Source organism: Grampus griseus (assembly GCF_964374135.1).
Source record: "Grampus griseus genome assembly, chromosome: 14".
Lineage (NCBI taxonomy): Eukaryota > Metazoa > Chordata > Mammalia > Artiodactyla > Delphinidae > Grampus > Grampus griseus.
The window spans coordinates 62587833-62613367 of record NC_139008.1 but is presented as its reverse complement, the minus strand read 5'-3'; the positions used below and the strand labels follow the sequence as shown (position 1 = coordinate 62613367).

The 25535-nt window shown below is 45.9% G+C and overlaps 1 protein-coding gene across 1 annotated transcript in view; it reads right to left on the bottom strand.

Annotated features, from left to right (window-relative positions):
- Nucleotides 1-25535, bottom strand: part of TM9SF4 (transmembrane 9 superfamily member 4) — a 56553-nt gene that overhangs the window by 12422 nt on the left and 18596 nt on the right. The window contains exons 2-11 of the mRNA XM_082671303.1: nt 20506-20619; nt 15760-15859; nt 10842-11010; nt 10613-10742; nt 9244-9367; nt 7664-7782; nt 7450-7561; nt 6039-6109; nt 1534-1666; nt 28-109 (exon numbers count right to left, since the gene is read on the bottom strand). Coding sequence (XP_082527429.1) covers nt 28-109; nt 1534-1666; nt 6039-6109; nt 7450-7561; nt 7664-7782; nt 9244-9367; nt 10613-10742; nt 10842-11010; nt 15760-15859; nt 20506-20619 — 1154 coding nt within the window. The remainder of the gene's footprint in view (nt 1-27; nt 110-1533; nt 1667-6038; nt 6110-7449; nt 7562-7663; nt 7783-9243; nt 9368-10612; nt 10743-10841; nt 11011-15759; nt 15860-20505; nt 20620-25535) is intronic.

The following is a 25535-nucleotide window of genomic DNA, read 5'->3' as shown; positions in this document are numbered from 1 at the left end:
CCTGGGACCCCACTCATGCACACGTACCCCATGAACATGAAGAGGAAGCAGGCCGTGGTCATGAGAGCTCCCCGGCTGGAGGGTGACAGCATCCCAAGCATGGCCACAACTGAGGAGGGAGGGGCAAGAGAGGGAAAGTCAGGGTCTCTAGGCCCCAAGGCCCAGTCGTGGGCTGGCTCACAGGGCCCCAGGGCAGGTGAGGCTAGATGAGGCTCCCTACTCCCTCTCTCTACTTTACTGGAGAAGACTGGGTCTTAGTTGGGGTTCAGAGGGGTGCAGCAGTTGCTGGGCCATGGCTGGCTGCGTCTTTTTCTTTTTTAAAAAAATTTATTTGATTTTAATTTATTTTTGGCTGTGTTGGGTCTTTGCTGCTGCGCGCGGGCTTTCTCTAGTTGCGGTGAGCGGGGGCTACTCTTCATTGCAGTGCTCGGGCTTCTCATTGCGGTGGCTTCTCTTGTTGCGCAGCACGGGCTCTAGATGCACGAGCTTCAGCAGTTGTGGCTCGAGGGCTCTAGAGTGCAGGCTCAGTAGCTGTGGCGTGTGGGCTTAGTTGCTCCGCGGCATGTGGGAATTTCCCGGACCAGGGCTTGAACCCGTGTCCCCTGCATTGGCAGGCGTATTCTTAACCACTGTACTACCAGGGAAGCCCCATGCATCTTAATGGTAATGGCCAGCCCACAGAGCACTTGCAACCAACCAGGCACTGAGCTGAGAGCATTACGAATGCCAGCTCACTGAATCTACCTCATCAGCCCTCTGAGGTGGTTAGTTCCCACATTCCTTAGATGAGGAAACTGTGGCTCACGAGGTTAAATGAGAGGCTCACAGAAGTTAAATGACTTGTCCAAGGTCACAAAGCTTGGAGGCATGAGGCTGAGACAGAAATTTAGGCAGATAAGTTGCTAAGAGATTAGATTTTGAAAGTTCTCATCACAAGAAAAAAAAACTGTAACTATGCGAGGTGATGGATATTAACTAAACTCACTATGGTAATCATTTTGCAATATATACATATAATATCAAATCATTATTTTGTATACCTTAAACTAATACAGTGTTATATGTCAGCAAAAAAAAAGGTTAAAATGGTTAAAAAAAAAAATTTAGGCAGATTGATTTCAGAACTGCCTGTAACTACTATATATTCATTTTGGGGGGTGTTTTCTGAGAAAAAAGACCTGATTCCAGTCCTAATCCTGGTGCTGAAATGGGTAAGTCACTTAATGCCTGGCTGCAAAAGGAGGCCAACCTCAGAGTGCTGATATATGGCTTCATTGGTGGTGTGGATGTCGGGGGCTATCGATGGTGCTGGCAAGATCTGAGGAGGAGCAAATCACCAGGGCCTGTGGCTGAGAGGACCAGCCCTCTTGCTGGGATGGACGGCTCTGTCTGGCCCAGAGATGTTGACATGCCCCTCTGCCCCAGGAAGGGAAGCCCACCCTTTTCTCAGACTCAGGCCTGTGCTGCGCTGGTGAGCACAGCTCACCCTCCCCAAACCCCCAGCCCACCTCCACCCCTGCCGGGCTTACTCACAGATGACGATGAGGATCATGCAGAAGAGCTGAATGCCCGAGCCCAGCAGGGAGCTGAGGATCATGGGGTACTGGGGGGGCCTGAAGACGTCGCCATGCACTAGCTTCCACCCGGACTCCTCCATCGTGTCTTCCTGCAGCAAAGGGCCAGAAAGCGAGGCTCTTCTTGGGCTCTGGAGAAGGCAGCTCCTGCAGGGACCACCCCCAAGGAACCACATCCTTGACCAGGGCTGAGGGTCCCTCAGGTGTCAACCAGCTCCACTCTGACACAGGAGTGTAAGTGACATGAGAACGTATATCCCAGAGAACTGTCACACGGAAAAAGGAGGGCACAAACATGGGCTTACAGCTATACAAAAGGAAAATCTCCTCCCCACATTCCACAAACCAAATGCATGGAAAAATAATGTAAACCAGTACACTAAAATGTTAACTGTGATAGTTTTTGAGTGGTGTCTTTAGAAGCAAGTTATTATTTTTTTAACTGATTATAAAAGTAATATAGGCACACCTTATTTTATTGTGCTTCATTTTACAGCACTTCGCAGATACTGTATTTTTTACAAATTGAAGGTCTGTGGCAACCTGCATCAAGCAAGTCTATTGGCGCCATTTTTCCAATAGCATTTCCTCATTTTGTGTCTCTGAGTCACATTTTAGTAATTCTCACAACATTTCAAAATTTTTCATTATATCTGTTATAGTGTTCTGTTATCAGTGATCTTTGACTTTACTACTGCAATTGTTTTGGGGTGCCGTGACCTGTGCCCATATAAGATGGCAAACTTCATCAGTAAACATGTTCTGATTGCTCCACCAACCAGTTGTTCCCCCATCTCTCTCCCTCTCCTCCAGCCTCCCTATTCCCTGAGACATAACGATATTGAAATCAGGCCAATTAATAACCCTATGCCTCTAAGTGTGTAAGTGAAAGGAAGAGTTGCCTGTCTCTCACGTTAAATCAAAAGCTAGAAATGATTAAGCTTAGCAAGGAACACGTGTCAAAGGCTGAGATTCCTGAAAACTAGAACTCTTTCACCAAATAATTAGCCAAGTTGTGAATGCAAAAGAAAAGTTCTTGAAAGAAATTAGAAGTGCTACTCCAGTGAATACAGGAATGATAAGAAAGCAAAACAGCTTTATTGCTGTTATGGAGAAAGTCTGAGTGGTCTGGATAGAAGATCAAACCAGCCACAACATTCCCTTAAGCCAAAGCCTCATCCAGAGAAGGCCTAACCCTCTTCAATTCTATGAAGGCTGAGAGAGGTGAGGAAGCGGCAGAAGAAAAGTCTGAAGCTAGGAGAGGTTGGTTCATAAGGTTTAAGGAGAGAATCCCATCTCCATAACATAAAAGTGCAATGTAAAGCAGCAAGTGCTGATGTAGAAGGTGGCTACGCTAAACATCAGATGTTCCATGTAGACGAAACAGCCTTCGATTGGAAGAAGATGCCATCTAGGACTTCCATAGCTAGAGAGGAGAAGTCAATGCTTGGCTTCAAAGCTTCAAAGGACAGGCTGACTCTCATTAGAGGCTAATGCAGCTGGTGATTTTAAGTTGAAGCCGATGCTCATTTACCACTCCGAAAATCCTGGGGCCCTAAAGAATTATGCTAAATCTACTCTGCCTGTGCTCTAGAAATGGGGCAACAAGCCTGGATGATAGCACATCTGTTTACAATATGATTTACTGAATACTTTAAATCCACTGTTGAGACCTACTGCTCAGAAAGATTCCTTTCAAAATATCACTGCTCATTGACAATGCGCCTGGTCATCCAAGAGTTCTGCTGGAGATGTACAATGAGATTACTGTTATTTTCATGCTTGCTAACACAACATCCATCCTGCAGCCCATGGATCAAGGAGTCATTTTGACTTTGCAGTCTTATTATTTAAGAAATACATTTCATAAAGCTATAGCTGCCATAGAGTGTGATTCCTCCGATGCATCTGGGCAAAGTAAACTGAAAACCTTCTGGAAAAGATTCACCATTCTAGATGCCATTAAGAACATTCGTGATTCATAGGAAGAGGTCAAAATATCAACATTAATAGGAGTTTTGAAGAAGCTGATTCCAACCCTCATGGATGGAACTGTGGGGTTCAAGACCTCAGAAGAAGAAGTAATTGCAGATGCAGTGGAAACAGCAAGAGAACTAGAATTAGAAGTGGAGCCTAGGGCTTCCCTGGTGGCGCAGTGGCTGGGAGTCCGCCTGCCGATGCAGGGGACGCGGGTTCGTGCCCCGGTCCAGGAGGATCCCACGTGCCGCGGAGAGGCTGGGCCCATAAGCCATGGCCGCTGGGCCTGCGCGTCCGGAGCCTGTGCTCTGCAGCGGGAGAGGCCGCAGCAGTGAGAGGCCCGCGTAATGCAAAAAAAAAAAAAAAAAAAAAAAAAGAAGTGGAGCCTAAAGATGGGACTGAATTGCTGCCATCTCATGATAAAACTTCAACGGATAAGGAGTTATTTCTTACAGATAGGCAAAGAAAGTGGTTTCTTGAGATGGAATCTGCTCCTGGTGAAGATTTGTGAAGATAGTTGAAATGAGAACATAGGATTTAGAGTATTACGTAAACTTGGTTGATAAAGCAGAGGCAGGGTTTGAGAGGACTGACTCCAATTTTGAACGAAATTCTGCTGTGGGTAAAATGCTATCAAACAGCATTGCATGTTTACAGAGAAATTGTCCATGAAAGGAAGAGTCAATTGATTTGGCAAATTTCACTGCTGCCTTATTGTAAGAAATCGCCACAGCCACCCCAACCTACAGCAACCAACACCCTGATCAGTCAGCAGCATCGACACTGAGGTGAGACGCTCCACCAGCAAAAAGATTAGGACTTGCTGAAGGCTCAGATGATGGTTAGCATTTTTAGCACTAAAGTATTTTTAAATTAAGGTATTTTTTTAGACATACTGCTACTGCACACTTAATAGACTGCAGTATAGTATAAGCCTAAGTTTTATATGCACTAGGAAACCAAAAAATTTGTTTGACTTCCTTTACTGTGATAATCACTTTATTGTGATGGTCTGGAACTGAGCCCGCAATATCTCTGAGGTATGTCTGTATGTGCTCTTACTTGTGTAATAAGTAAAAAAATTTTTTTGATATATGGCATGATATTCAAATGAACAAAAAGTAGTAAATGAGTATTGTAGACAATTTTTTAAAAATCCAGAAAGACTGAACAAAAAATAAAAAACTCATAAACATTCATAGATTAAAAAATAAATCAGAAAGATAGAGAAAATGATTTATATACTTAATAATACCGCTGTTTTGACATATTTCCTTCAGTCCTTTATGTATGTACATGTGCATATGTATATATAATTTTTAACAATAAAATACTGTATTTACTGTGTAACAATACTTTGTTATTTTAAGCTGATGTATGATCATGAGCATTTCCTTATGTCCATAAACACTCTCTACAATTACTATTTTAATGTTTGTACAATTTTTCATTGTATGGCTGTACCATAATATAACCAATCCATTGTTATGGAATATCAGGCAATTTCCAGTTTATTTAAATGATAAGAAAGGCTGCAATAAATATTTCTAGACCAAATTTTCTTTTTTTAGACCAAATTTTTGTGGTTTTAATGCTTTCCTTAGGAAAATTCTAGAAGATAGTGTATCAAAACAAGTTAACTAGGACTTCCCCGGTGGTCCAGTGGTTAAGACTCTGCTTCCACTGCAGGGGGTGCGGGTTCGATACTTGGTTGAGGAACTAAGATCCCACAGGCCGCACCAACAGTTAAAAGTGCAGCCACATGTTAAAAACAAAACAAACAAACAAGTTAACTATTTGGCAGTTCATGATATGTGCTGCCAATTAATAACTTTTCAGAAATCTCCTAGTTTACACTTGCACGGGTGGCATGAAAAGGTGCTTATCTCACATTAACCCTGCCGGCAATTAGTACTATGTGTACGAATCTGTGCTAATTTGAAGGTCCAAAACTGTCTTCTCATGACTGTTGGACACTGCACGTTGGGGGCTTATCCCTGAGGTAAAAACAGTTTTTCACATGTTTACTGGCCATGTATGGTTCCTTGTCTGTAAATTTTTTGTTCATTCTCACATTAGGGATTTTAGTGGTTTTTTTTTTTAGAGATTTTATACCAGTTCTTTTAACTATCATCTTTTAAAAAATTTGTTGCATATATTGTTTTGCCACTTCACTTTTCTGTTGTTTACATATCTTAACATGCAGGATTAAGGTAAAATTAATCCAGTTTTCTTTCTGTGATTTCTTCCATTGTTTTTATGCTTAGAAATTAGAAAGCCTTATCCCCATCACTTTGGGTCATTAAACATTTTGTTTTCCTTTTCAATATTTGGTTTACGCTATGAATGATAACACACACACACACACACACACACACACACACACACACGCGTGCATGTGCGCGTCCTGGTCTGGTAGGCCCAGAGCCCCACTGCTAGACTGCCCTCCCTCTGCAAGTCCATCCCTCCCCAGCCATGACCTCGTACAATGTCATCCTCCTTATTATAGTTGGCGATGTCCTTCCGGAGGGTCCGAATGATAATCATACTCAGGATGCCTGAAACAAACAGGGGCGGGAAGAAGAGGAGTGTCAGCACGGCCATCTGAGTCTTCTGTGCTGCTTGCCCTCCGGGCACACGTGGCTTCCTCTAGTGGGAACTGGCTATGCAGCCGCCTCAGGTTCTCTCCTGGGCATAGCTCCACCCCAGCTACAGGGCAGGGGAAACAGAGGGTCACCCCCCAAGAGGGGAAGAATGAGCTGCTGGGATGGGCGGAGGCAGTCACAGGACACCGCTTGTATTCCAGGGAGAACAGCATCCCAGCTCCTCCAGGGCTTGGTCCTTCCAGCCTCTCCAGCCTCACCTCCTCCCAGGCTCGCCTCTCACTTGCCTCTGGTTATTTGTTGCTTTTAGTTATCAGGTCACAGCCCCATCTCTCTCTCACCTGCGTGCCTGTAACCCAGCCTGTTCCCTTTACCCGAATGCCCCACTCTGTCCTGACTCCTACTCACACTTCAAAACATCTTCTCTTCTCAACACCCCAAACAGCTCAGAGGCACCCCCGTTTGTACTTGCACAGCACCCTGTTTACCTATCTAGGCAGCACAGCGTAGTGGTTAAGACAATGGGTTGTAGGACCTTGAGCTAACTTAACACTTTTTGGCTTAGCTCACGGGGCTGCGAGGATGGGGATGCATTTAAGTGTTTATTAGCACAGCAGCTGGCCCCTGGGTAAATGTTTAATAAAGACAGCATTATCTTTACTTCTCCTGATACTGAAACGATCAGTTTCATTCTACCTCTGACAACCACCCTCACCCTGCTCAATGCCCTCTTGCCATCTGGCTTCTCACCAAGCCTGTCTCACTGCAGGGCCGTGACCCTTGCTGGAACCGTCTTTCCCTAGGTCTCTGAATGGTGGCTCCTCATTCAGAGAGGTCTTCTCTAAAGCAGCCTTCACCCTCTCCTCAACAGCCATGCATATGCTTCACAGCACTTAGCACTATCTGGAACCCTACTACTTCTGTGCTTTTCTGTCTCTCTCCTGCCACCAGAATACAGACCGTGAGGGCAGAGACTGGGTTGGGCTTGCTCAACACCATATCCAGCACGCGGCATGGGGCCCGAACAGGATGAGCAATGCCGAAACACTGTTGAATGAGTCAGTGAAGGTGTGCGTGAAGAGGCGGCGCAGCCTTCCCCTAGGGAGCTCTCCGGAGTAGAGGGTGAATCTTGTTTACCTCTGTGTACTGATGCCTTGCACAGAGCCCTAATGTCTGTTTTTGACCTATGCTTGGCTCCAAGAACACCCTAGAAGTCTCCTGGGAGTGATGTGACACCTCAGCCCCTCATCCCTCACCCCCTGTCCTCTCCACCCTCCAACCCATAGCTCTCTCACCTGACAGGAAGAAGACCACCACGACGGAGTTAATGATAGAAAACCAGTGGATCTGTACATCACTCATGGTCAGGTAAGTGTCCCAGCGAGAGGCCCATTTGATGTCACTCTCCTGGTGGTGGGAGGAAGCACTTGAGAGTCAGGCCTCCACCTTGATAACTGCTGCTTGGACCAGAGCCCTCCTCCCCTGCCGTGGGCTCCAGCCCCTTCTCACCTCCCAGTGCACAGAGTAGGTGAAGTACAGCTGATTCGCCTTGGTGGGGTCAATTTCTTGGGGCGAGGAGTTGGTACCCTCAGGCAGGGTGCATGAGCTCTTCTCGTCTGTTTTGAGGTCTGTGAGAGACAGAGACTCAGTCTGTTCCTGCAAGGGCTGGTGCCACTACCCAGGGTCTGTTCTGCGGGTGCCCTCAGAGGCAGCGTGCTGCGGAGCAGTGGCTGGGAGAACAGCTGGCAACTAGAGCTTTAAAACTGTGCTCCCTTGGGTGGGTGGGGAGGGTGGGAGGGAGCCCCAAGAGGGAGGGGATATAGGTATATATAGAGCTGATTCACTTTGTTGTACAGCAGAAATGAACACAGCATTTTAAAGCAATTATAATCTAATAAAGATGAAAAAACAAAAACAAAAAAGAAACAAAAAACTGTGCTTCCCACAGCCCTGACTTTCCAAAGGGCCTTAGGGGCTGCAGAGAGGTGTATGTGGGGAGGGGTCTGAGTCCCTATTTAGTCAAACGAATTCTTCCTTCAATCAATTCAAGCATTCATTTGCTCATTCAATCAGTCCCATTCAACAGGCAAAAACAACACTGACTCACTCTCTCATACGTTCGCTCACTCATTTAGTCCCCAGAGTCCTGGCACTTTAGTAATTCAATCACTCCGATGCTTCCTTCCTTCATTTACACATTTGTTCATCCTGCTGTCTGTCCATTCATTCAACCAACATACAATAAATAAGCACCTACTATGTGCCAGGTACTGTGCTGGAGAGAAAGTGGTGAGAAAAGGAGACAGGGTCTCTAACTTCGAAGGGCCAGTGGGGGAGCAGCTGCTGTCAAACACTCACACAGTAAATGTCAAGCTGTAACCATGACACAGACGGGAGGAGAGGCAGTATGATGCCCCGAAAGTGCAGGGTCTATGTTTTACATAAGACTTCTGCGTATGACTTTGTTTGACTATGAGGTTCCACAGCTTAAAAAAGCTCCAGAAACTCACCACCACTGTGGACAAAAGGCCAGGCATGCGAAATGGAAGTCGCCCTGTGGTGAGCTAGCGCTGCCAGGCAAGGTGAGGCCGACCAGATCCCGTCAGGCCCACAGGGCTGCGCCTGGGCGCTCAAATTCCTGCACAGCTGTTGACCCGGGGCCAATCACTCACACAGAGGAGCGGAAACACTGAAAGCTGCTGCCCAGCAGCTCCGTCGGTACCCCTGCCCCTTGTGCTTCATCCCTTTGCTCTTGAGCTGGCTGCTTCTTGTGATGGCCCAGCAAAGCCCCAAACTGCTGTTTGGTCTTGGCCAAGTCACTGACCTCTCTGAGCCTCTGGTTCCTATCATAATCAGCACATTACCTCCCGGGGTGGCTGGTAAGGTGCTGTGCCAGGCCAGGAGACACCCTGTCAGCTCTCCCATTGCCCCCCATCTTCTCTAATGGGAATGTAGTGACTCTACCTTGGCTGGGCCCATATGCCACACTGGGGCCTATCAGCCATTTCAGGAATCAAGGGTGCAAAGACCCTGGGTGTGAAGCCCAGGCCCGTCCAGCCCTGCCCCTCTGGTCACACCTCCCCACTCACCCTCCAGCCTGATGCTCTGGGGAATCACCTCGAAGCGGACGACGCGGTATGTGTGCTCCTGGTCCTCTTCCAGGTCCTCCCGGTGGTAGTAAAGGATGAACGAGAGGTGATTGTGCAGGTAGATCTAAAACAGCGCAACAAAGAGAACAAAATAGCTAGGAGCCAAGAAACCACCAGAAAAATCACACAGGGTGACCAGCCAGGTATTAGGTCCCTTCCCTCATCTAGCAGACCCAACTGTACCAGTGTTCCAAAAACACTGCTCTTATAGCAACCCGCTACTCATGAACCCTCCAGGGCTCTCTGGGGCTTACTAGGTACAAGTTCAGACCCCTTAGGCTGGTATTCAAGGCCTTCTGTCACCCTAACATACCCAGCTGCCGTCACCCTCCCAGACATGTTAGTTCGCCTGGTCTCCCTGGGTCCCTCCCTGCCCCGTGAACAGTCCCCACCCTGAACTCTGTTCACGGCATTCACTTAACTAGAATGCTGTCCCAACTTCACTCAGCTCAAGCCTACCTATTTTTCAAGGCCCACCTCCTCCGTGACAACCTGCCTGCACATTAGCTCCCTCTGAACTCTTCTGGCCCTGACCGTCAAAGCACTGGCACGGTCAGGATTGGGACTTAAGATCCAGGATCTTACACTGTCAGTTCTCTTCCCAGTTATGAAAAAAGCCCCTGGAGGACAGGGACTGTGCCTCAAAAGAAATGCTTTTGTTCTTTATTCCCTAAGTAATATGTGTTCAGTTTAGAAAATGACAAACATAAGAGAATCACTGTTACAATCAATGCCATTAGCATATTTCTCAGGGGCTGTGCTATAAAGTGCTTACACAGATTATCTGATTTACTCTGCATGACAACCCCAAAAGGCAGGTATGGCTGTAACATACATTTTACAGATAAGGGACCCAAGGCTTAGAGAGGTGAGAGAGGTAGGCTTAAGGTCACTCACCAACTAGTAAGTGGTGACGGCAGGATTCAAAACCCGGGGAACCTGCATGCTCTTGACCACTGCTGAGCTCTCTCTCTTACATACTGATGAAGTTCCAGACTTCCTTTTTTTTTTTTTGCGGGGGGGGGGGGGCGGTGGTTAATCTTATAATCCATATAATCATATATTTATGTGGAATCTGAGTTTTTAGGCACTGTGCCTTCCACCTGCTGTGTAGCATCTGCCAGAGCCGGGCCCACAGCACTCAGACATCTGACAGGCCATGGCCAGGGGCACCAGGGGGAACTTGTCTTGGCCATCCCCACCTTTCCTAAGCCTAGAGCTACATGTTTCCCCCTCCTCTGTGGCCCCAAGTGCTCGTGACTTTGGGGAGTGGCTCCCCCAGCCCTCTGAGCACATCAAGACACTCTACCTTGTTGACATCCGTGAAGCCGAGCCGGTAGCCGTGTTCAAACTGCACGTCCTTCTCCTTCTTCTTGTCATCGCCGTCGCGGTTGGAGTAGAGTTCCAGTCGGGTGGCCACGGGCAGGTTGTCTGCAATGCTGGAAACCCAAGGCCCCGCTCAGTCCCTCAGATCGCCTCTCCCTCAGTGCCCTCCCCTATGGGAACTCGAGGCTGGCAGGGAGCAGAGGACAACTCACAGGTGGACATAGTAGTCCTCTGAGATCCGCTCGGCCACGAGCCGGCTCTGTTCCACGGTCAGGGTCACTGGCTTGTTGGACTGGCTGCACAGAACCTCACACTTCTTTTCACTGTTCATGAGAACCTGGAAAGGGGTGTTGACAATCCGGTCCCCTCTCAGCACCTCTCCTGCCATAAGAGAGACAGATGGAGCTCAGAGCTTCAGCCCTGAGGTTGCTGAGGTCAGCAGAGACACAGGGCCCACCTGCAGGGCCTTCAGCAGTCCTGCAGCCTGGCACTCAATGCATTACCCTGCCTGTTCAGGCCAGGCTTGCCCACCTGACGCCCCCCTGTTGTCCCTCCTCTCCCTTTGTGCTCTAGCACCACCAGACTCTTCAGAGCACATCAAACATGCCACGTCATTCCGTGCCTCTGGGCCACATGTCGTTTCCTTTGCCTGGAGTGCCATTCCCTGCCCCGTGTTCCTGGGAAACTCTTCCTCACCCTTCAAGCTCAGCTTCTATTCCACTCTCCGGGAAGCCCTTCCTGACCGCCTTAGGACTGAGTTTGTGACTCCCTCCTCGGATTGCCCTCTGCACAGAGGCAGCATCGTACAGTGGTGAAGAGAGGGCTACTGAACCCTGGCTCTGCCACTGACTAGCTTAGCAGTCTTGGTAAGTACCTTAAGCTCAATGAGCCTCAATTTCCTCATCTGTAAAATGGGGATAATAGTACGCATCTCACAGGGTTACAGTGAGAAATAAAGTACCAGGCATAGAGTGGGAAGACAACAAATACTATTTTTATTACCAGCATCACTTCTGCACCTTTTCATATGTCAGTGATGTGACTTTGCACAATATGTTGATAGGTTAAGTTTCTGCCCTCATACCTCATTACGAGCTCTTTAAGGGCAGATAATGTTTCCTCTTTATTTCTGCATCTTCAGATCCTGGTTCAGGGAGGAAGGGAGGTAGGGTAAAATCCAGCACCTGAGATTTTCAGCCAAAACATCTTTTTAACTTAACAAACTGGCACACCCCTTGCATGCCTACTGCCTCAGAGAAACCTGCTGCCAGACGTTCCAAGAGCAGGCACCGAGCAGTCAGGGCCTGTCAACTAAACCCAATGGTGCTTTCCTTCTGAGCCATTCTAACACTTCTACTGGGATGAGGTGGAACTGGGGCAAGCTGAAGGAGACCTACCAAAGCCCACAGGCGGCACTAATGCCCACATACGCCTGGTCTAACAGCTGCCTACCAGTGTGGACCCGCTTGATGTGGGACTCTTGGCCTAGTCATTCATTCGTTCATTCATTCATTCCTTCCCAAACATCCACTAGATATTGGTTATGTGCTGGGCTCTGAAGAAATAATGTTGAACAGACATACGGAGCTTATGGTCTAGTGGGAAGACAGACTGATTAATCAGGATAACGAGAAGGTATAGTACAATATGAGGAACTTGCTCTAGGTGTGGGGGAGTAGGTCTAGGACAGCTTCTCTGAGGAAGTAATGCTTGAAGTGAGCTCTAAAGGAAGAGAGCCTTAACTAGGCAAAGAGATAGGGGAAGACTATTCTAGACAGAAGGGAATAGCACGCACAAAGGCCCCCTGCCTGGTTGGGGGGCGGGGGGAAGGCAGGGGGATGACGCGGTAAATGTAAGAGGCCTGTGCGGCTGCAGTGCACATGGCAAGGGTGACTTGAGGCACGCTGGAGAGACGGGCTAGAGCTGGACTTCAGGGGGCCTGTGGGCCAACGGGAAGTTTGATCTCTATCGAGAGAGCCACAAAAACCAATAAAGGGTTTCTAACAGGAGCGGCAGAAGACATTATCCAATTCTGGTTACAGATCACTCTGGCTGTTTTGTGAAGAAAATATCGAAGATGCACGGAACTGGCCGGGGGCGATGGCAGTCAGCTATGCAAGTGGGCGGTGATGGTGGCTGGATTAGAGGGTATAGTGAGGGCGGAAACAAGTACACAGACTCAGGAGCTACTGAGGAGGTGAAATCTAGGGGGGCTGGTGCTGGCTGACAAAGGGTGAGTGAGGAGCGGTGCATATCAGGAAGACTATGGGGCTTCTACAACCAAGTTCCAGTTGGGGGGAAAATGGGAAAAACAGCAAATTTAGACTGAAGGCATTTTTTCAGTTTGCATATGTCAAGTGGCTATGTCAAGCAGGCAGTCAGATATCCAAGTCTGAGGGTCAGAGGAAAGGTCAGGGCTATAGATAGAAGCTGTGAGTTGTTGGGATACAGATGGTAAGTGGCAGGGCCACTAGCTTTACCACAGTGGGGAGAACCACTCAGCTGTGCAAAGTAGCACTCTGACAAGAGTGGATGAGGCCGCTCAGGAGGGGGGGAGGGTGAAAAGGCGCCTGGATGAAGGTCTCTACACCTCTCCCCCGCTTTCCCCCTCTTTTAGAAGGCTAGTTATGCAGGTGAGTCTGCAAAACCCAGGGAGGGACTGGCCAGTGGGAGGCCAAGAACACCAATGAGATATCTGCATGGTCCACTGCTGAAATGATCTGGGTCATCCTCTGCCATTTTACATATGACAATGCTGAGAACCAGACCCAGATAGTGACTAGCCTATGACAGTGACTGTGGTAGTGCTAAGCCCCTGGGCTCTTTCCTCTACACCACGCCTTACCACTCACTTCTTTTCAGGAAGGTCAATAAGGAATTCACTTGAGGAAAGGAAGAACATACAGAGAGAGGAACAGGGCTGAAGATCAAGTAAGGTGGGTATCACTTCTTGATATTTAGAAATTATTGATACATTTAAACCAAGAAAGAGGACACACTGGCCTGGAACAGCTCAGTTCTAATACAGAAGTATTCATTTTAATTTTTAAAGCTGGGAGCACACAGCCAGCCACACTAGACGAGCAACACGCTGAGTGGACCCTCTAAACGAGTCTGATGTCATACTCCAGTACAGCTGCCGCAGACATGCCCCCACCCCCCCGCCACGATATGAATCTCCACCAACATGATAATCGGGAGCACAGCCCTTGGACAGCCCAAATGAACCTTTCTGGAAAAGGCAGTCTGGACAACAGAAAGAATTCTGTTTTTAGAGTTAAAAAACCTGGGTTAAGATCTCAATTTCTCTACCCATTGACCATGTGACCACAAGCAAGTTTTTCAAACCTCTGAAGCTGCTGTGCCCTCTACTATGGCATGGGGGCCATCATACCTGGCTTTGCTGAGTTACAGTCGGAACCAAGTAAGACAGTGCGCAGAGTGTACTGCTTAAGGCTATGGACCCTGAAGCCAGAGTTCCTGGGCTCTGCCACCAACTCGGCGAGTGACCTGTAGCAAGTGACTTCACCTCCTGTGCCTCGCTTCTGTTATCTGTGATAAGGGGATAGTAAGAGTAGCTACCTCAGAGGGCTGTTGTGAGAATTAACTAAGGTAAGCACAGACGTGCTTAGAACAATGCCTGGCTCACTGTTAGAGCCCTTTAAGTATTAACAGTGATGATGATGAGGACGTAGAGTACAAGGCTTGCGACCCAAAAGGCATTCAATCAAGGCTGTTTCTGCTCCACTCAGGGAGGACAAAAACTTTTACCGAATGACAACTATGTGTCAGACACTGGGTCAGAAGTGGCAGAGAGAGACACATGGAAGACATGATCCCGCTGCTCAAAGAGCCCCTAGGCCACAGAGGGAGGCACTACACAAAGCTGGAATGAGATACAGTGTGGCAGGATAACTTCTGTACATGGAAGTTTCCATTTCTACGAGGCAGGAACATTCCCCAGCTTCACGGAGGTTAAGGTCACGCAGTATCACACTGAGGTGTGCCCAAGTGCTCAGCCTTGGGCTGTAGATGAAGCCGCACCAGCTCACAGGGGGAGGGAGGAGCTGCTGTGAGGGGTCTGGAGGACACAGCAGGCCAGGCTTCCCAGCAGTGGCAAGGTGGCCGGAGCACGGCATGGTGTGGAGAGAAAAGAAGGGTAAGCGGCAGGCAGCAAGAGCAGCCCAGGCCCCGAGACCGACCTCCGTCCAACTGTACAAGGCGAGACTTCGGGACTGGCGGTGCTGCCTGCTTTTGGTCGAGGCCTGCCCCAGCTGGTCTGGGACATCCAATACCTGGCAGTAGGTACACCTGTTGGCTAGGGGTTCTGGAAACATCTGAGCCATGGGTAGCCCTGATGGAGAAGGCAGCCCTTTCAGGGGACTGCTCAAGAGCCAGTTCTCTCCTTTCCCCTCCCTAAGCTATAAGAGAACAGGAAAGTCTCTTAAGTTCCTTGAAGTCAGGGAGGGCATAGTTCTAAGCTTTTATCTCCAGGACTTAACACTGAGATGGCAGAGTAAGTTCTAATAACCATGTCCTCAATAGAGGCCACCAAATGCCTTTTCCTTTCAGCCTGAAATTCCACCAAATGAAGAATTATTTGAATTAAAATAAAATGGCTGCTATTTATGAACACATATGCCAGACACTGCACTGGGTGCTTCCCACATTATTTGAGGCAAGGCCTGCACAGCTTAGCAAGAACTATGGTGATGTCCCTGATTCCATTAGGGCCAGAGATAATCACTCATTCTTTTAATTAAAAGCAGAGCAGGTTACAGAAGCCACAAGAAACAGAAGGGGCTATCTAGAAATCAAGGAGAGCCAGTCGGAGCAGTAGCCAAGGGCTCCAGCTCTGAAGCCTGACTACATGGATTCCAAGCCCAGTTTAGCCATTAATTAACAGTATAACCAGAGGCAAATCACTTACCCTGTAAAATGGGAATCAACACCACAACTACCTCCTTCGGGATGTTATGAGGATTAAATAAGCTAATCTGTATATAAACTATGTAGAATGGTGTCCAGCACACGGTAGGTGCTATATAAGGGTTAACTGCTATTAACATTATGAAGAGATCCGGGTTCCTCTTTGGGATAGCGTGACAGCAGTGTGAGAGAAGAACTTACCCAGATTCTCTGCCTTGTAGGTTATTTTGCTGGGCTGGCAGAAGGGCAGTGAGTAGTATTCATAAGGCAGCTGGGTGCGAGAGCTGGTGAGCTTCACAGCCTAGTGGAAGAAGGGAGGCCATTATTCTTCAACCCAGAAATCAAGATGACTGTTTCAGTAACCCTCCCTGGTACCCACTCATCTTTAGTATACTCGGCATTATTACCTACTAAGCAAACTAACCGCAGCAGACACAACTCTGGTATACTATACAATACAATTATTTCACAGTTCACTAGTTTTAGATTACATTATAGATTTTGTTTAAAATCACAACCAAATCCAATATATACTCAGAGTCCTTAACATGCTGACATCCTTTGACCCTATAATTTCACTTCTGGGTATCTTTCCTAAGGAAATAACTCCAAATAAGGGAAAAAACTTCAGGAACAAAGAGCTCACTCCTCATTCCTAACCACAGTGGTCTTCTGCCTCTAGTTCCTTGAGCCTGACCAGCGCTCTCCTGCTTCAGGCTTTGAACCTGCTCCTCTCTGCCCGACTCTCTGACTCCTTCTCACATTTGGTCTCAGCTTAAATCCCCTCACCTTCGAGTCCTTTCCTTATCATCTTATCAAAGGAATTCCCTCATCTTCTGTATTTCAACACTTCTAGTTATCTTTGTAGCATGTCTGATAAAATGTAATTATTTTATGTTTTTGTTTTCTTTTTCCAGAGAAATCAGCCTCCCCTACTAGAATTTAAGATTAAACTCCATGAGGGCAAGGACCATATGTGTCTTGCTTACCTATGTAACCACCGTGCCTAGAGATCTAGGTACATAGTAGGTGCTCGATAAATGTTTGCACAATGAAAAAAGAGAAAAAAATGGAAAAACAGCTAAAAGCTCCGTAATGGGAAATTGGTCAATAAACCACAATATATTCGTTCAATTAAATATTATGCAACCATTAAAGATGAAGTTTAAGAAGACCATGAAGAAGAACATTTAGGAAGTGATGCAAGCACACAGAATGCAGCTCTGGAAACAGTGACAGCCACAGACAACTCCCCAAAACATGGATAAAATAGAACCAGTCAAAATGTTGCAAAAAAAAAAAATTAATTAATCAATTAATTATTTTAAAGTTTTTTTTGATGTGGACCATTTTTAAAGTCCTTATTGCTATTGTTACAATATTGCTTCTGGTTTGTTTTGGTTTTTTGGCTGCGAGGCATATGGGATCGTAGCTCCCCGACCAGGGATTGAACCCATAACCCCCTGCATTTGAAGGCGAAGTCTTAACCACTGGACGGCCAGGGAAGTCCCAAATTTTAATTTAAATGCAACTAAAATTATCTTTGCTATTTAAAAACTATTAACCATTCCTCATACACCATCTGAAAGTATAAATAGTTTTTAGAATCCAGATCCACAATCCTTACTTAAAATTCTTGCTTTGGAATTAGGATTTTTAATTTAATTTTAAAAGATTTAAAATTTAATTTAATTTAATGACTGTTTCAGTAATCCTCTCTGGTACCCACTCATCTTTAGTATACTCGGCATTATTACATTAATAATTATTACATTACATTACATTATTACATTAATTTATAAATTAATTTAATTTAATTTAAAAATTTTTCCAATTTTAAAAGAGCAATGTGGTATATTATAAAACCATGGGTTTTATAACACCCCCCAGCTGGGTCTGGAGCAGTACCCCACATTCAATGACAAGGAAATGCAAAAATATTCATACTAAGTGGGAAAAATAAAGTTAATAAACAGTTCAGGTCAGGTCTCGCCTACAATGAGTTTAGAAAAACTCTAAGTTTCAGAGCTTTTTAGATGTTGAATTGAAGGACGGGGGACCTCTATTAAGCATTTCATGAACTGCTTGAGGCGAAATGACCAAACAGTTATTATCTGTTATAACAGCCTGTTATTCTGTGTTTCTTAGCATTCTCTCCTTCTGGACAATCAAAAAAGAAGCCACATTACAAAGAAACTGAGTCTCACCTTTATGTCCCCTCCCGCCCTCTCCCTTCCCACCCAAGGTGTAGTTCTCACATGCCCAGCTTGGCAGGACTGAAGCCAGAGCCACCCTGTCCTCCCCATGCCACAAGCTTTGCTCTGGAGGGGGCTTCTGGCAGAGGCACTGGGAGGAAGGGTACCGCGGCGGTTAAGAGCCGGGCTCTGAACTAACCCTATGTCTCCCTCACAATGTGACCTTGGACAAGCAGGTTCACTTCCTCGGGCCTCAGTTTCCGTAACTGTAAAATGTTCAGTAAATCTCTAAAACATACAGTATCTGCCTCAGAGGGCTCTTAGGGGGCATCTTGAGCTAAGCCATGCATAATGCCCGGCATGTAAATAATCCTCAATAAAGGTGACTTTAATTATTGTTCCCGAAAGTTACAAGTCTGACTTCTAAGGAAGAGGGATGCTCACAGTAATGCAACACATGGAATGGTGCATTTGCTTGTTACTACTACATGGTTCTAAATGCAGACACTTTCTAATAGTCATTGATCATATGTATTTATCCACCCTGCCAGGCTATGTACTAGGAGCTGGTGACACAGCAGTAACCGAGAAAGATAATATCCCAGCCCTTGTAGAACTTGATTCGTGGTAATTTTCGTTTTTCCACAAATGTATTATATTTTTAACCTCTAAACTGGTTAACTCCCCCTGGATAATGAAAAGTTGCTTGCATCTAATGCCCCAAATAAGCATGACATGTAGCAATTTATAATTTTGCAAATGCCCAAAATGTGGTGGCAAACAAAGGCACATGTACATGACAGCATGTCAGGTGGATGGCCCTTTGTGATTTTCTGGGCTTCTGTTCCCCCTTTTGAACACTGTGATGCTTAGGACAGGATAAAAACTTTATTTTCACACAATCTCACTGCTTTGCTTTTGCACAGACCAGTAAAGATGTGGTTCCCATCAACAAGAAATGTACATTTTAGGAGCAGAATTTATTTTCATTGCTTTATAAGTTTTGCTAGACCTTTGTACAGAATCACTAAGGATTTGAAGGACTACTTAAAAACTTCAACTCTACGTTATTTTGCCTATGGGGGACCAATGTGGTAGTCAAGAAGCTGGGGGTTTACGGAAGTGTGAGAATGCCGAGTACCCTACACTGTAAACACTGCACAGAAAAAAAAGACTAAGAAAAATAACCCAAAGTATTAAGAGTGGTTATATTTGGGTGATGGTAGAGAGGAGTCCCTATAGCTGGGAGCTCTGGAACAAGGTCACACCCCTTGTCTGGTGGCCAGTCCTCTCGCCTCAATGTGGGAGAACTCTGCAGCTGGCCACTCCAGTTCCGGAGCCTTCCATAGGACTCTGTTTATCACAGCTTAATATCTCCCTCTGCCCAGTCCTGCTTCCAGGACTGGGCACCTAGTCAATAAATCTCTTGCACCAAATCTCCACCTTAGAGTTTGTTTCCTGGGAAATGAGATCCAAGAAGATCCACCACCAACCCTCAGCTGTGTTTAGGGCTCTGAAAATGCCACCAAGAGTCCAAGACATTAGCCAAGGTGCCAGCCTGCCCACTGCCCCGATCAACCACATTTTAAAGGACTCTCCCATAACCCTGTCACAGGTGACTGGCCCACAGGTGGGCATCTAGGCTGACAAGGTGAGGTGGCCCAGCTGGCTGTTCTTCTGGACTCTGATTTAGGACAATGCTTTCAAATCCGAATCACTCATGTACCAACTTGCTCTATCTACTTACCATTTATTCTGCTATTTTCTATATGATTCGTTTTTAGGTAAATACCTTTATTTAAGAAGCAAACATTTTGGGCTTCCCTGGTGGCGCAGTGGTTGAGAGTCCGCCTACCGATGCAGGGGACGCGGGTTCGTGCCCCGGTCCGGGAAGATCCCACATGCCGCGGAGCGGCTGGGCCCATGAGCCATGGCCGCTGAGCCTGCACGTCCGGAGCCTGTGCTCCACAACGGGAGAGGCCACAAGAGTGAGAGGCCCGTGTACCGCAAAAAAAAAAAGAAAAAAAAAAAAAGAAGCAAACATTTTAACACTATTAAAAATGGAAACCCAACAATGACAGCCATGGAATCATGAGTTGAAGTAATGGCTATATTTTCTAGTATAATTAAAAGAAAACAGCTATTAAAATAAAACATACGTGTCAGCCACTTAAAATCATCTCATATACCACCACTCAGATATGCAGTGCACCGTTTGGAAATACTGAACTGGAGAATCCTGGCAGAAGCTAAAATTGAAAAAAAAGGCCATAATAATCATGCGTATACATAGATGATATGAGTTATGCAGAGAAAGCCGGTAACATAGAGGAGGATGGAGAGAGGCAGAGATGTCACAGAGAAGGAGGCAGGTTGAGAGAGATGGAGACACAGAAAGAGGTGGGCACAGAAGCGAGTGAAAGTGAGAGAGAAACAAAGACACAGGAAGAACCAGAAACAGAGACAGAGCCAAAGAGAAAGAGAGAGAAGGACAGAGAGAGAGAATGCACTCATACAGGGGGAGATGCAGAGACAGCCAGAGGCGGAGAGAGAGGAGAGGCGGCGGGGCCAGAGGGACACACCACTTCTGCCCCAGCCATGCGCAGTGAATCCTCTTCCTCCCAGGCTGAGCAGCACTGGTCTGGGTTCTCTGCAACCACAGGAGGGACGTGACCAACTCGCAACAGTCCTCTGGCCAGGCTGCCCAGCAACTGGGCAACAGTTGGCTCCCACAGACCAGGAACGCACTTACCTTGATTTCTACAGGGTCGTTCTGGTGGAAGTTGATTGGTGCGACCCCAGGAACATAGAAGGCCCCGGTATCACACGTGAGAGAGAGAAGCAGCAGGGACCACGGCAACCAATCCTGCTTGGAAGAAGAGAGGTGGCAGTCGGAATGGGGGAAAGAGGTGAACAGCCCTCTGGGGCACCGTCACATCTGCTTTAACTGACGCAGTCTCATCCCCACTCTGAGAAGCCTGAGGCCCCCCAAAGGCTACCCTCTAAATGCCCCCAAGGGTGCTATGAGGCACTGATCCTGCACTTCCAGAAATGAGCCCCAAACTGAGCGCAGTAACTGACAGCAGGGCTAAAGGGCAGACTAATACAGGAGCCACGGCTCCCCACTCTTCGAGCAATGTCCCTTTCATCATGTCACATGTATCACTGTCCTGTAGGGCCAGCAGGAAACAAAGCTCCACAGTGTCCCATTAATTCCCATTTCTCCACGTAGCAACGGGCTTGCTTTGTCAGGAAGCTCCAATGGTACCAATACATTTTCCTACAAACCGCCTCCAAAATTGTCCTGACCCCGCCGCCTCCCATCCTCTGCCTCCTCAGCTCCGTTCACGCCGGCCTTCGTGTCTCCTGACAGCAAGTCCTTCTCCACCCCCTCAGGGCCATCACCTTCACTGCTCCCTCCGTCAGAATGCCCTTCCCACAGGTGCCTGCCTGGCTCACCCCCTTATTTCATTCAGGTCTCTCTCAGATGTCACTTCCTCAGAGAAGCCTCCGCCGACTAGCCTGTCTAAATGGCCTCCTCAGGGCTCCTATCACCCATTCTCCAACCCCTTACTCCACTTCTCTTCATGGACTCAGCTAATTGGCATGGGCATATGTATCTGTTTCCTTGTGTATTATCTGTCCCCCTTCATTCGAATGTAATCTGTGTGGGAGCAGGGACTGTGTCCCCAGTGCTTGGCACCTGGGAATCAAAGGCAAGAAAGGTCAATTACCCACCTCAAGAAGTACCCCATCAAAGCATCTCTGTCCCTCCATTAATATGCTTCGCCCCCTCAAGGTACTAGAAGAGCTTCTTTCCCTCTGCCTGTCTTGAACAAGGAACTTTGTCGTCCACACACCTGGATCACGAACTCAATTGCGCGGCTGCATCTGCCTTCTCTCTCCACCCCTTTTACCGCTGTGGCATTTCAGACCCTCATTTACTCCCATCGGACACTGGCCACAGCCCCCTGATTACCCTGTCCCCGCATCCTTCAAATCACCATCACCACCATACACACACACACGCTCTCTCTCCCTCTCTCTCTCTCTCTCTCTCTCTCTCTCTCTCTCTCTCTCAGACGATTCTTTCTGGAACTCAGTGTTACAGGGAATCGGAATCACTCAGGCGGCTTGCCAAAAATGTAGACTCATCTGTGTTTTTACCAGGAGCACAAGTTGAGGAAAACTGGCTTTCAAAGTTTAAGGTTCTGAGGTTGTGCACTAGTTTAGATACAAAGCCTGGTCAAACTCTTAAAAGCAATATATTCATAGAGTGCTTTCCTCTGATCTGCTGTGATGTTTATAAGTATCTGTCAGCTGATGTGCATTATGAAATATGAAATAATAGTCTGACCCCAACAAAAACAGTGAAAAATGGCTAAGACAGTTTTATTGAATCTGGTAATCACAAAGTCAGCAGAATTAGGGGTGAAAGCAAGATCTTTAAAAGAAATGACAAGACAAAAAGGTGGAAAAATGTCTCATGGGGTAGGATTCTGTATAGGAAGTCAGTATGCTCCCCGCCTCTGTCATTTTTTTAAACTTTTTATTTTTAAATAAATTTAGATTTACAGAATATACTATGAGAGTTCCCATATACTCTTCACCCACTTTCCTCTAATGTTAACATATTACATAACCATGCGTAAGAGAGGCTTTTAAAAAAATAACTAGGTTAAAAAAGTTTTGAAAAAGCAAAACATATACAGTAAATATTTGCGAAGATTATGGGAAAACCCGAACAAACTTTTTGGCCAATCCAGTAACTCAAACAGTACAAATGGGTATAACCATGAAAAATAAATCTTCCTCCCTCTTCAGCTCCCCACAGACAACTGCTAGCACCAGTTCCTTGAAAATCCCTCTGGAGATGTTCCACGCACATACAAAGAGAAGCCTTTAGTAGCATGGGTTTGCCTTGATACAGCAACAACAAACAGAGTTTTATTCTTTCTTTCTGTGAGAGAAAGCCTACTGACTGTGGGCTGGTTACAGCTTCTGATTTCCTCTCCATCAAGTGGAGGATTTCCTCCACTTGACCAGTCATCAGAAGATTCTAGCCCTCTCTCTTCGCTAGGCCTCACTGGGCAGTCCTTAGATTGAGTGCTTTGTGTGAGAGAAATAAATCCTGTCCTTTGTTTTCCTCAAATTCCTCTTTGAACCTGAATTCCAGTTAACTAAATGCAAGGAAGACAAACCCTGTACTACTGACGTCAAATGTCAGCCAAAAGTCATTTAAAAATAATAACCCAGCTCTAAATTTTTGAAAAATGATACAGAAAACAGACAATCCTCACACATAGATACTATCAACAAATCACAAATCAATTTATCTTACAGGAAGGATCAACAGATGAAAAATGGCAAAGAATTATTTCCACAATATGCTAGAATTTTTGAATAATATAAGTTGGCAACCAAAAGCAATTCAGAAGTTCAGTTTAGAATTAATGACTATACCAAGATGATACTGTTAGTTTTAGATATTAAAATGTCACTGTTTCGATATTTTCATATGGCTGGAGGGATTATAAACTGAAACATTTCTGGAGGGCAATTTGACGCTATCAAAATCCTCCCCCCAAAAAAGTCCCCCAGAAGTGCATACTCTTTGACCCTGCAATTCTACTTCTAGACATGTTAAGAAAAATATGACAAATATGCCAAAATGTACATAAAAGGATGTTCACCACAGGGTTATTTAAAATAGTGAAATAGTTCACAACTTACAATAGTAAAATGTCCAATATTAGTGGAATGGGTTAAATTATGGTGTAACCACTTATCCTTTTATGTAGTCATTAAACATGATGATATACTTCTTGAGTAGGAGTATTCAAGCTTTAGATTTATGTAGAAAAAGCAGGGGATAGAACCCTGCTCAGCAAGGCATGCCCCTCTTTTTTAAAGTTATGTTTGAGAAAATGAGGTGATGTTTTCCTTTTTTGCATATCTGTATTTTCCAGTTTTTCTTTGGGGATTATACATATTTATACCACTTAAGAAAAATAATAAAATAAATTAGGCAAAAGAAAACATCACTGTTCTGAACGCCTAGGTTAGAGCAATTCTAGCTTGGTATGGAATGAACTCTACCTGCTGGCCCCAAGATGCCTTTCCATCAGCACCTCCCACCTTTTCTTTCTAAGCCTTCAGGAAGACCCCAAGTTTGTCTCTGCCCTTGGCAAGCAGACTTGCCCAGGTGAGGCTGCCTTCAAGGCCTTTGCTCAGGCTGTTTCTGACACTTGCCCTTACCTAATTCAAGTCCTACCTACACTTGGAGGTCCAGTTGAAATGTTGCTTCCTTCAAGAACCCCTCAGACCCCCACAGGAGGAATTATCCTCTTTCTTCTTTATTTTTCAAGGCAGTTGGCAAATATCTCTATGATGACACTAGAGGCAAGAAATTTGAAACTACCCAACACCCAAATGAACGTTCACATCTATACATGTTCAAAGACTGCTGCTTAAGTTATCTGACAAGTATTTAAATCTGTACTTGTTTAAGGCCCTACTATGGCACTTTTCATGTTGTATTATGGTTTAAGTAGCTGCCATCTCTCCACCTGCACTAATCACTTGTCTGGCTTTGGTGATGTGAGTACTCAACAAATCCTTATCGAACAGGTTAACAATAAGCATCAACTAACCTCTGATCTATAAAAATGTAAAATCATAATTCGCATACAGGTTGAATACTATGGTTCTTAATCTTTGCTATATCCACTTGATAGCTGATTTTCTTCAAATCCTCAAATTTAAGGAGTTCTTGACACCTCCCACCTTTCCAGCTGTCCAAGGACCTACTGTGAGAATCCCTGAGACATCTATTACCTCTATACCCTATCTGTACATCTAGGATACTGGTTCTCAACCCTGATGCACATTAGAATAACTTGGGGAGTAAATGGATTAAATTCCCAATCAAAAGACATAGAGTGGCTGAATTGATAAAAAAACAAAATCCAGTGATATGCCACCTGCGAGAGACACATCTAAAGACACACACAATGAAATTGAAAGGATAGAAAAAGATGTTCCATGTAAACAATAACCAGAAGAAAGCAGGAGTAGCTATACTTATATCAGACAAAATAGACTTTCAGTCAAAAGCTGTGCCTAGAGAGCTTCCCTGGTGGCGCAGTGGTTGAGAGTCTGCCTGCCGATGCAGGGGACACGGGTTCACGCCCTGGTCCGGGAAGATCCCACATGCCGCGGAGGGGCTGGGCCCGTGAGCCATGGCTGCTGAGCCTGCGCGTCCGGAGCCTGTGCTCCGCAAGGGGAGAGGCCACAACAGTGAGAGGCCTGTGTACCGCCAAAAAAAAAAAAAAGCTGTGCCTAGAGACAAAGAAGGTCATTATATGATGACAAAAGGGTCAATTCAATAGGAAGATAAAATAATTATAAATATATATGCACCCAACATCAGAGCACCTAAATATATAAAGCAAATATTGACAGATCTGAAGGGAGAAATTGACAGCAATGCAATAATAGTAGGGGACTTTAATATCCCAATTACAATACTGGATAGAACATCCAGATAGAAAACTGTTAAACAGCTGACTTGAACAACACTACAGACCAAATGGACCTATATATATAGACATATATAGAACCTTCCACCCAACAGCAGAAGAATGCACATCTACTCAGGTGCACATGAAACATTCCCCAGGACAGACCACATGTTAGGTCACAAAACAAGTCTTAACAAATTTGAAAAGAGTGAAATCATTCCCTGTATATTTTCTGACCACAAAGGAATGAAACTAGAAC